Raw genomic sequence first — 12,284 nt, 5'->3', positions numbered from 1 at the left:
CATTACATTGCATGCATGGAATGAAACCCCGGACCCTGTTTCTGCCATGCTTGACCCACTGACTGAACCACTGTAAAACGGTTGAGCCATTAATGTAACTGAACTCCCTACTTTACCTCTGACAACCTTGGCTGCATATGAAGCTGTTATACCAGGATGACAGGACGACACCCTGGTTCAAATGGAAGGGTGAGCTGGCTTTTATTGCCGAGGAGGAGCCATGGGGTCAGTCAGGTTCAGGGGTGTCGCACCAAATTCTGAGCCCTGGGTACAAGGATTCACTGCGGGCCCCCCATGAATGTTCTTCATATAGTCCATGGGCCATACGATATGTCGGTATCCGAAAGGTGGCAAAGGTTACCATGCATTTTTGAAAAGCTCTATATCTGTAGATTATATTTGGGTATGATATAACCCTTTCTGAGACACAGCTAAATTGGTGATATCAGCTGCTAGAGTTGGTGTCCCATTAAGTTTACTATACAGGGGGGGAATAAATCTAACAATTAATGTGCTTTAAGTAGCATATGAGGGGTCAAGCTATAGGGGTTTTTCATGATTCTGAATCCATTGCAAGCATCTGTTTTGCATGAAAAACATTCCTTGGGCTAAAGCAGCCCCCACAAGACTATGGTTTAAGAGATGAAAAGTGATGAGTCATCCCTTTTCACACTTTTGTGGCGGCCGTTTTAGCCCAAGGAATCGTGCAAAGAATGCTTGCAATGGATTCAGAATCATGAAAAACCTTAGTTTGACCCCTCATATGCTACTTAAAGCACATTAATCTTTTAGACTTATTCCCCCCCTGTATAGTAAACTAATGGGACACCAACTCTAGCAGCTGATAACTTCAATTTAGCTGTGTCTCAGAAAGGGCTATCAGACCAAAATATAATCTACAGATATAATGTAGAGCTTTTCAAAAATGCATGGTAACCTTTGCCACCTTTCGGATAGATCTTGTATGGCCCATGGACTAATAGGGGAACTGGGAACGCATTATTACGCATTAATTTGTGCTTTAACTATTGAAAAATAGCAGATCTACAAGCTCACAGCGCGGCACTCGGTGCCGCGCTGTGAGCTTGTATAGCTGCTATTTTTCAACAGATGAAGTATAAAATAATTAATGCCCCTCCACCTTGGGCCCTGGTAACTCAGTCCCGCTTTCCCCCCCTTGTGACGCCCCTGGGATGACACCCTGGTTAAAGTGGAATCGTGAGCTGGCTTTTATTGCCATGGAGGAGCCATATGGGTCAGTCAGGTTACTTTAAAAAGGAAGCGCATCAGAGATTACTGTAACATGACATGGCGCGACCTAACATAGCAGCATAACGTAACATAACGCTTACCTCAGTCGACTCCCCCTCACCAAAACCTGTCAGATTTCAATTTCACGTCACATCATAAACAGTGGCATGATTCAACCTGCCTCTGCGATGGATTACTGTTCATAGCAGGTGTGTAACCGCCCTAAATACATGAAATCATGCTTTCAGTAATATGACATAGCCTACTTATAGGTCTCTGAGTAACCTTATTAGTGCACTGATTCACTTGGGTGCAGTGAATTTCATAACCAGTGCAGAAGATCTGGAAATGTTTTATGTGTAATGGCATAGCTATCGATGAGTAAAGGAACAGTGATGAAATGATAAAAAACACAAACCCTAGTAAGACATTTATGATATAGAGAGATACGAATATTACATACTGAATGAATGTAAAACTGAATCTATGTACTATATCTATTACAAACAAAAGATGAAGCTTACAAAAAAGGTCAAGAAATATACCAACTGAAGCCTAACAGAAAGCAACTAAACTAAACTAGTCTATGGAAGAACTACTGTTTTACTGTATACTGTTCATATTCTGTATAACTTCCCATATAGGTGGAGTTTGGAAGGAGGTGTTGGCAGTGTTGCCAGAGAAAGACACAACAGAGCTAAAGTTTGGGGACCCCTCTGGGGGTCCCGACCCACAGGTTGACTGTCCTTGGCTACAAAATCTGCATATGTGACCCAGCATAGCAGAGGGGCAGTCATTTCGGAAAGCACAGCTTTAGACCAGCCCTGAAATTACTTTTGTTTTTCTTTTTTTTAAATGTGATAAAGCCACAAAAGCATTTCATAAATATCAGGCTACATTTCACTTAAACGCCAGAGCTTAACTCTGCATGTAAATAAGACTTTTTTTAATTAACTCATTCAGTGCCAAAGGCGTTCTGTGCCAATGACGTCTTTGACGTCTTTTGAGTTTTTTGTATATATATTTTTTTATTTTTTATTTATTTTTAATCAAAAATCATGGGTGGCACATGAACCTTGGAGCCATTTTGGCATTTGGCACAGAAAGAGAAGAGAAACCTCACATTTTGCAGGTTACATTTCATCTAAAAGGCTGAATTTCTCAGATCTAGTATTTCTGCATGGCATAACTCTATAAGCCATATCTACAAAACTGTTGGGTCAATCTTCACAACCAATATATCATTTTGTAGCTATGATTCCCAGCTTTCAAATGAAATGAGAAAATGAAAATGACTAGCCCTCAGCTGTGTTCGGTCACATATGGGAAGCCCTGGTAGACCTCTGCGCTGTCTCTGCCAATGATACAGAATTCAGAACACAGAACACAGAACAGGAGAACAGAATAATACAATACAAAAGGCCAAATAATCTAGATCCATATACACTAAGTAAACAGATACAAAATGTGTTTTTGCCTTAAAAGTGCTCTCTACACTCAGCTTACTCTGCTGGTGAATTACCCCTCTTATTATTCCTCACTTTCATTAAATACACACTTTATTCCTACTCTCACTCATAGCCAAAATGTTTTTATATGGAAATGAACAAACATGATATCAGTTTTCCAAACTTGTATAAAACGCTCCCTATAAAAGGCTGTTGTAAGAGAGTGGACACATGCCCACATCTCCAAGAAAGGTCAGATGGAAAGTTTCTGTGATTCAACAGCTTGCCATTGAATCATGGATATCATGCATACACCAGGACGGATTAACCCCTGCAAGGGCCCTGGGGCCGATCATTCTTTTCACCACAAACCCCCCCCCCCCCCCCCCCCCCCCCTCCCTTCCGACGCGCACTACCCAGCTTGGATTTTAAGCCATGATGATCATCTGTGGGTCAAGAAAGCACCTGTAGACTACAGAGGAGGGGCCCAGTGCCCACACATATGATATTTGATTAACTTATACATTTTCTAGTTTGAGTTACTAGGGCCCAAGGTGGAGGGGCCTTAATTATTTTATATAATTTAGCTATTTAGAAATAGCAGATATACAAGCTCCCAGCGCTTGTAGATCTGCTATTTCACAAAACTCAAACTCAAATTTTGCTTCTGGGGTTCCCCTGCATGGAACTAAATATTTTGAGATGGGGGGGGGGGGGGGTCTGTGGCCAAATAAATATCGTTTTGGGGGTCCTTCACATGAAAAGGTTTGAGCACCACTGATAGCTCAAAAAATAGCAGATCTACAAGCTCGCTGCGAGCTTGTATTATCTGCTATTTTTCAATAGTTAAAGCACAATATAATGCGTACTAATGCGTCCCCAGTCTAAATGGGTTAACCGAGTGCCGCGCTGCGAGCTTGTAGATCTGCTATCTTTGAAAAATCACGACTTCAAAGTCTTTGAAGGTTTTTTGAAAAATGTTTCTATGTCAGTGGTGCTCACTTTTTTCCATGTGAACGACCCCCAAAATGATATGTATTTGGCCACGGGCCCCCATCTCAAAATATTTAGTTCCAGGGACCCCCCAGAAGCAAAATTTGAGTTACAAATGTTCGCTTAAAGAAAACACATATTCAAAGATTTGCACACATTGTCACGACTTCAAAAATAGCAGATCTACAAGCTCGCAGCTTGAGCTTGTATATCTGCTATTTCTCAATAGCTAAAGTATACAATAATTAAGGCCCCTCCACCTTGGGCCCTGGTAACTCAGTCCCACTCCCCCCCCTCTTGTGACGCCCGTGTTTGCACCCTGTCCGTCCGCCCATGTGTGTGTCCACGCGTGTCCTTCCGTCTGTGGACAGCTAATCTCTGGCACGGTTGGCACGATGGCAGCGAAAATATGCACGCACACTCCCTGCGTGCCAGAGCAGAACCTCTGCCATCTTTCTGGTTTATACTTTATTATTAGCTTATTTTCTCTGTACAGTTATGTAATCCTCACATTAAGCTACAATAAAGAGGCGTCTGATGCTATGATTGTTCTTTGGGAAATCTTTTTCATGTCTTTTATTCATGGAGATAAGGTGTGGTTCTTAATGACAACCCACCTCTGTCCCAACCCTGTACACATCATAAAGGCTTGTACAATGTACAGCAAGACTAATGCTAAGAACAGTATGACTTGATTTAATGACAACCCACCTCTGTCACAACCCTGTACACAGCATAAAGGCTTGTACAGCAAGACTAATGCTATGAACAGTATGACTTGATTTAATAAACCACAAACTAATCCTCCGAGAAGCTGTCAGGATTGGGTAATACCTGCTCGTGGTTCAAGCCACAGGGCGTATAGTGAACAAACACTAACTCATAAAAATATATATCATAAAAGGTCAGTTTTTCTTTGCCTGTAGATAATAAAAGTACAACAGTATTGGCATCCGATTATACTTCCAGTACTAAACTAAAGGTAGGCTTCTCAGTTGTGTAGAAGGTTTCAGTATTGTTCAAATGGTCTTAAAATTACATTTTGGGGGTGTTTGTTGCACTGTCCTGAGCAGGCACGTGCACACACATAGACATCAAAGGGGGCTTGAGCCCCTGCCCTATCCGTCTGTAAAAAGTGCCCTCTCCAGACCATGAATTTTTACTATGCTGAAAGAAATGCAAATGCCTCCTTTCCATGGCATACCTGAAATCAATGTTGTTACGCCATACATCTCCAGTATTGACTTGATTACCCTTAGTTCAGTGTGGTATCACGCATTGAAAACAGCCGACCTCCAAGCTCACAGTGAGCTTGGAGTGAGCTTGGAGGTCACAGTGAGCTTGGAGGTCGGCTATTTTCAGTATTTTTCCACCAAAAGGCCCTTTTAGATATTTCAGACACTGCCTCTCTAACATTCTCTGCATGTCACTGGTCCTGAGCATACAGTATAGCTAAAGCTACACTATGTAACTTCTCCCCCTGATTTGAACCTGGTTTCTTATGCAAGTGCTGCAGGGACGTGCTGGGCCCCTGATTCAGCCCGGGAAAAAGAGTTGTAGAGGCCCTCATTGCACGCTATAGAGAGAGATCTCTCTCTATAGCGCTGCTGCAACTCAAAGATTTGCCATTTCAGATCATGACAAGTGACAAGCCAGTGGGGCCAATTACGGTACATGAGTTATATTTTGTCATTGTCGGGTGGAAACCTTGTATGTCCAAAACCGTTTGTTTTGTATTTATCATTTTAAAAATGATTTAAACTAGTGAAAACAGCCGATCTACAAGCACACAACGCCTCGCGGTGCGAGGCGTTGTGTGTACAACAATGCGCAAACACAGCAGCAAGATTTGTGAACTGTTGCAACAAAAGAAGGCTAGAAACACAACCACCCTAAGGACTACAAACCATGGATTGACATCTAGACCTACTGCACATACAGTATGAAACAGAGCTGATACCTTTAAATGCATTTTGAGGAAAAAAATGCTGCTATTTGTACCCTGTATATAGATATATGTCACAATATAGCTCTGTTTACTCAATGCTGTACCCCATCCAACTGTATATATGTTCCCCATTTTCAACTGTTTTTTATTGTATTTGTGATACTTGCTTTGGCAATGTAAACGTATGTTTTCTCGTGCCAATAAAGCTCCTTTGAATTGAATTGAAAAGTGTGTGCTTATAGATCTGCTGTTTTCACTACTTTTGTGCGACAGCCTTGTATGATGAAGCAAGGCTTTGCTTTGCGAAAAAATGTATAAATTTGAAACTTGGAGATACAAGGTTTCAGTGACGATTTACTTTGTTGGCCGCCCAGCCCCCAAAATGGAACGAAGGATGACGTTTTTTTTTTTTTTTTTTTACATTTTTTCCTAATGGAATGAACCGGACGTTCGGGAGTTGTCCCACTTTTCCCAATGGCCAGCACATCCCTGAAGTGCTGACATTTTCACCATTGGGCTAATAGAGCCTGCTTGCTCAGGGGATAAATGTAATCTTGACCATCAGGTCAAAATGTGTGTCAGATCCTGTGTCTAGGTGAGACATGACCTTTGACACCATCTAAATTAGGGACGATTCACTTACCTCCCGATTCGATTCGATTTCGATTCATAGGGTGGCGATTCGATTTATATCACGATCATAGGTTTTTCTGCGATTCGAATTGCGATTATTGCGATTCTTTCCCACAATTTACATTGCTTTTTTATATAATTTGAATTTAAAATGTTTAGGTGGTGGTCATACGTAGGACCACAGCACTTTATTCTCTCACACAACCTTTTTTGTGCAGGCCTGTGTGTGTGTGTGTGTGTGTGTGTGTGTGTGTGTGTGTGTGTGTGTGTGTGTGTGTGTGTGTGTGTGTGTGTGTCTGTGTCTGTGTCTGTGTCTGTGTGTGTCTGTGTCACTTTCTGAGCAACGTGTATCAAGAGGTCAGGTCACCAATTGACCTCTCAGAGAAGTTCAATAGAAAATTAACAAGCGTCAATTAAGAGCCGTATTCCATCGGCTGTATTTCTCCTAAAATATATATATAAAAATAAAATAAAAAACGATTCACGATTCACTTACCTCTCGATTCGATTAATTGAATTGTGGCAACAACATCGCGATGAATTGGTGAATCGATTTTTTGGCACACCCCTAATCTAAATGTCTCAATAGAAGAACAGGGAGACAAATTACAACAACCCCAATTGTATAAGTTACTGTATACTGTATTAACATACACTATTATAAAGATTGGACAAATTAAATAAAAAGAGTTACATAGTGACGCTTTAGCCCACAAATGTATCATAGGTCAACTAGGTCAAATTGTACACTAAATTAAATGGACTCCCAGTGTATGTGCATATATGTAGCTGTAAATTACATAATAGATAAGGAAATTAGTCACCAAACACTGAATAACAGCTCTATGATAAGCTTTTTGTTGCTGGGGTTGTTTTTTGAACTATATAGGGACATTTGCACATATAGATCAAACATATCTATCAGTCCTTACAACTCTCCTTCAGTCAATATCCATGCTGAGACAGCATGTCTGGGGAAAATGCAGCAAATGAAATGGCACAGGACTTTTCTCCACCCCCCCCCCCCCCCTCTTTTACTTAAAGATTATAATTGATCAAATCTAGACATTGAAGAATGAATCAGCGGTTGGCTGACTGACAAACAACTACTATCCAATCATAGCACCACCATCACTCTGGGCTATGGGAATTTGGCCTGTCCTAGAAATCTCACCAGATCGACCAGTGTTGGGAGAAATAAAAGTAGCAATACCATTATAAAAATACTCTCTTACAAGTCAAAAGCCTTTATTCAAAATTTGACTTGAGTAAACATAGTCTACAAAAGTAGGCTTTTGCCTAATGGCATCAAAATATAGCTTACTGAGAATAAACCTACCAAAGTAAACGAAAGTAGGCTACTCACATTTTCCAACATTTGTCAAAGTTTTAGAAAATAGCAGATCTACAAGCTTGCAATCTGGGAATGGGAACCCAGAGGCAAAAAAAAAAAAAAAAAAAAGTAAAAATGTTCTTCCTTTCAATTCACAGAGACATTAACACCTCCTGATGCAAAGCATTGTGATCTTGTAGATCGGCTATTTTCAAATGAACTAAGTAGGCCTATAAGGGCCTAGACTTATAGTTCACCCCCAAAATGACTTTTCTATTTTTCTATTGATTACACTCTTCAGTGGTTCTCAACCTTGTCAGGCTGTGAACCCCAAAATAATCATAATATTTTAACTGGGGACCCCCCACCCTGACGAGCAATGTTGAGGCATTACATTTTGTCTAAGATGGTTCTATTGTGAAAATTGTGGATCTACATGCGAGGTGTTGTGAGCATGTAGATCAGCTATTTTCACAATTTCTGCCTCCAATATTTGACAATTTGACCAATGTATAATTTGTCACATTTTTAGAAAAAGGCCTTAAATTGTCACTTTATAAATGTGCAGATACCCTCTAAATACACACTTAAACTTTATGTTGGTTTGTTAACTGTAGAGTGAGAAAACAAATGTTTCACATGATTGAGCTACTCATCTGGAGACCCTCCCCCCAAAATAATTTGTGGGTCCCGACCCACAGGTTGAGAACCAGTGGGTTACCCCACGCATCATCACCACCCCCCGCCCACTCTACTCCACCACTCCGCCCCCAAGCCGCCTTGTGGACATGCGCAGTGTGTGTGTGTGAGCCAGCCCAGGAGCAGAGCAGAGGAGGGCTGTTACAGGCTGTACATAAGATGTGTCTTACTAAACACTGGAGTAGTGGAGGACAGAGGCAGTTAGGCTGTGATCTCCTCTTCTTCCAGACAACACAGAAGAATAACAGACAGACAGATAGATAGACTCTGGGTTTCTGACGCATGGAGGATTAAATCAACAATCTCTAACCCTAAACATTGGAGTAGTGGAGGGAGGCTGCTGTGGCCAGATTGCATATAGTTAGTCTGTCATCTCCTTTTCCAGACAACACAGAAGACTAGGGTTTCTGACGCATATGGAGGATTAATCAATCATCTCGGGACAGTTTTGTGACGGATCATCCACAGACTAGTGGCCATCCATCCACCACCAGCCAGCCAGGCACCCATCGATGCTCGTTTTCTCCCCGAAAAAAGAAGGACTCGGTGCAGCGGCGTTGGTGGTGACTCCTCGGACTCCCCCTCCGGCGTTGATCGTTCAGCCGCCGCCGCCGGTGGTTCCACCACCAGTGATCGTTGGAGGAGGAGGAGGAGGATTGGATCTCAAAGCTTCCTCCAGAACCATGAAGTTCAAGCCCAACCAGACGCGGACCTACGACGGAGACGGCTTCAAGAAGAGGGCAGCCTGTCTGTGCTTCAAGAACGACCTGGAGGAGGAGGTGAGACGGGGAGGGAATCCCTGCAGTGTCTGTCTGTCTGTCTGTCTGTCTGTCTGTCTGTCTGTCTGTCTGTCTGACTGTCTAAACCAGGGGTCTTCAACGTTTTCAGGCCGGGGACCCCTTAGTTGAGAGAGAGAGAGAGAGAGAGAGAGAGAGAGAGAGAGAGAGAGAGAGAGAGAGAGAGAGAGAGAGAGAGAGAGAGAGAGAGAGAGAGAGATGAAGCAGGGACCCCCACTACCTGTTCATAGATTCCATATTCATCTTTTGACGGCACAATCATCAGTGTATTTTGGATTCATGTCAATTTGTGTTTTCAGATTGAACCGTTAATACAATAGACCGTTTGTCAGCCTTCTGATTGGTCCCTGAGACTCCCTGACTGGCCAACCAGAAAAAAACATTCACTTTTTGCTATCGGGGGTGGAGTTTGTGCAGTGGAGAATGTTGCTTCAGCCTTTCAAAAACTGTCCGCAGTGCGCGACACGGAGATCGGCCGGTACGGTGATAGCGACGGCAAGCGTCAAGCGATCTCGCTCATCATAACGAATAAGCTTCAACAAACTAGTTCACATGTACCTTATCAATGGTCTAAGAGTCACGATTGGGTACATATAATTTAAATGGGCAGAATTACGAAAAGCCAGCCTATTATGTGAGGAGAAACATTCTCTCTGTCCTCTTCCTAGTACCCAAGATGCAATGCGCTTCTCTTTCTATCTCTGATCCAGAGGATTAAACTAATTAAAACATTTATTTTTCAGGGGAAAACTACTGTTTTGCAATGTAACTACTGTACCTTTGTCTTCCCTTTTTATTAATATCACCTAGGTGTTTTTCCTTTGGTACTTTATATAGCTGTAATGAGGCTATGAAGGGAAAAAAAATCCCATCCACTTCCACTATAAAAACAATCTGCCCAGGGTTAATGTCCCATCATAGTAACAGGGCAGAATGGGGCGGGATTTACAAAAGGGTTTATTGACCTTTCACTCTGTACTTGGTCTTTTTCCCCTCTACACCAAACCTCTTTGCCAAAAATAGCAGATCTACAAGCTCACAGCGCCTTGCGCTGCGAGCTTGTAGATCGGCTATTTTTGGCTAAAGTTCGCAGGTTTAATATAAAAAAAGGAGAAAAAAAGGTTTCTATCACCCTCTGTCTCCTCCATATGGACGGTGTGAGAGAGATAGGATTGTGTTGTCCTTGCTGTTGCTTTGCCACTTTCTGCCATGATCGCTCGTTATTGGGAGGAGGAGAGTGGATTGCTTTTGGCCATAGTAGACTTCGCCGTGAGTGTGTGTGTGTGTGTGTGTGTGTGTGTGTGTGTGTGTGTGTGTGCGTGCGTGCGTGCGCGCGCGCGCGTGCGTGTGTGTGTGCACGCGGCCATCCAGTTTGGTCTAGTTTGAGTAAAGAGATAAATAGACCATAGGGGGGCGAGGCGCTCTGACCAGTCACAACAGTCACACTGGCTCACTTTTCTATCTTTTATTTGTTTTATTTTTTTAGCCCGGTCACAATCCACTCTGGGATAAGAATATATAGCCTATTATATTATATAGGCCGCAGGGCTGCTGTGTTTACATACTGTTTATTATATCACTGGAGGACTGAGTGACTTTTATTTCATAGGCCTGTGTGTGTGTGTGTGTGTGTGTGTGTGTGTGTGTGTGTGTGTGTGTGTGTGTGTGTGTGTGTATAACTGTGTTGTGCACTAGACATATGGCGCGGTGTAGCCTGAGACGCACGCATGCTTGCAGTGAGTGACCATTCAGAGAGCATGTGGAGTGGGCAGTGGCTCTGGCTACTGTGTACTGTGGCAGTGGTACCGTGCGGCAGTTACTGTGCCACAGGTAATGTGGCACTGACTGGCACTGGTAGTGGCAATGTGGCAGTTACTGTGGCACTGCCAATGTGGCAGTGGCAGTTACTGTGGCAGTGGCAGTTACTGTGGCACTGGCACTAGGGCTGTCACAATTATTACATAATCGTCTACTGTGATTATTTGATTATGACATTTTACATGACAATTAATTGTCACTCAAATAATTGCTATTAACAATTTAATTGTGTTTTTGTCGTTGACAGTTACATTTCTGTTTGGCTTTTAGGCTTTGAAGTAGCACATGGCAGATATGACACATAACCTAAATATACAAACACATTACTGACATATTTGACAACTTTATACTTAAAAAATCAAACCTCGGTTCGAAGTGGAGCGGTGAATCTGAGCAGCTATACCCTGTGTGTGTGTGTGTGTGTGTCTAGTCTGCACAATAGTGCCCTAGAAGCGCTATGTGTTCTAGATCTGTTTTTGATTCTGTGTTTTAGATCTGTTTTTGATTCTACGTGTTCTAGATCTATATTATGTGTTCTAGATCTATGTTTTTGATTCTATGTGTTCCAGATCTATGTTTTTGATTATAGGTGTTCTAGATCTATGTTTTTGATTCTATGTGTTCTATATCTATGTTTTTGATTCTGTGTTCTAGATCTATGTTTTTACATTCTGTGTGTTCTAGATCTGTGTGTGTGTGTGTGTGTGTGTGTGTGTGTGTGTGTGTGTGTGTGTGTGTGTGTGTGTGTGTGTGTGTGTGTGTGTGTGTGTGTGTGTGTGTGTGTGTGTGTGCCTGCACAACAGCGCCCCTCCTTTAACTTGTGTGGCCACTCAAGGTATTGCCAGGCTACGGACATAGCCAGCCAGCCAGCCACATAGCCAGTCAGCCACATAGCCAGCCAGCCACAGACATACCTGTCTATTGGGAGCGCTTTCACCGCTCCAAAAAATAACATTGAAATAGCTGATCTACAAGCTCACATCGCATCGTGATGCGACGCGTTGTGAGGGACTGTGGTTTGTGCCCCGCGTTGAGAGCGTTGTTTGATGTGGAAATCTTTCGAAAGTCTTTTAAAACAAATATAGCCCCCTTTCCACTGCAAGGTGGAACCGGAACCTTCCAGAACCTGAACCTATTTTATTTGGTTCTGGTTTTGTTTCCATAGCGCACAGCCCCGGTTCCAGACAAGAACGGTTCTGGGAACCTTTTTTCGGTCCTGCTCCTGAAGTAGAATATAAACTTGAGTTCTGGTAACCTATGGGCGGGGAACCTCTGGTTATGTGGAAACGAAAGCTGAACTTGGTCCCGGAACTTCATGGGTTCTTGAACGTTCTTGGTTCTGGAAAGTTCTGGTTCTAGTTCTG

General features: G+C 42.5%; 1 protein-coding gene across 1 annotated transcript in view; it reads left to right on the top strand.

Annotated features, from left to right (window-relative positions):
• Positions 1 to 8,448: 8,448 nt before the first annotated feature.
• LOC308309065 (diphosphoinositol polyphosphate phosphohydrolase 3-beta-like) overlaps positions 8,449 to 12,284 on the top strand; it is a 40,639-nt gene continuing 36,803 nt past the window's right edge. The window contains exon 1 of the mRNA XM_080754528.1: positions 8,449 to 9,084. Coding sequence (XP_080610654.1) covers positions 8,818 to 9,084 — 267 coding nt within the window. The 5' untranslated portion in view covers positions 8,449 to 8,817. The remainder of the gene's footprint in view (positions 9,085 to 12,284) is intronic.

This window comes from Nannobrachium achirus (assembly GCF_963921795.1).
Source record: "Nannobrachium achirus genome assembly, chromosome: 23".
In the NCBI taxonomy this organism is placed as follows: Eukaryota; Metazoa; Chordata; class Actinopteri; order Myctophiformes; family Myctophidae; genus Nannobrachium; species Nannobrachium achirus.
Note: the sequence above shows the minus strand (reverse complement) of the source record. Positions and strands in the feature narration are given on the sequence as shown.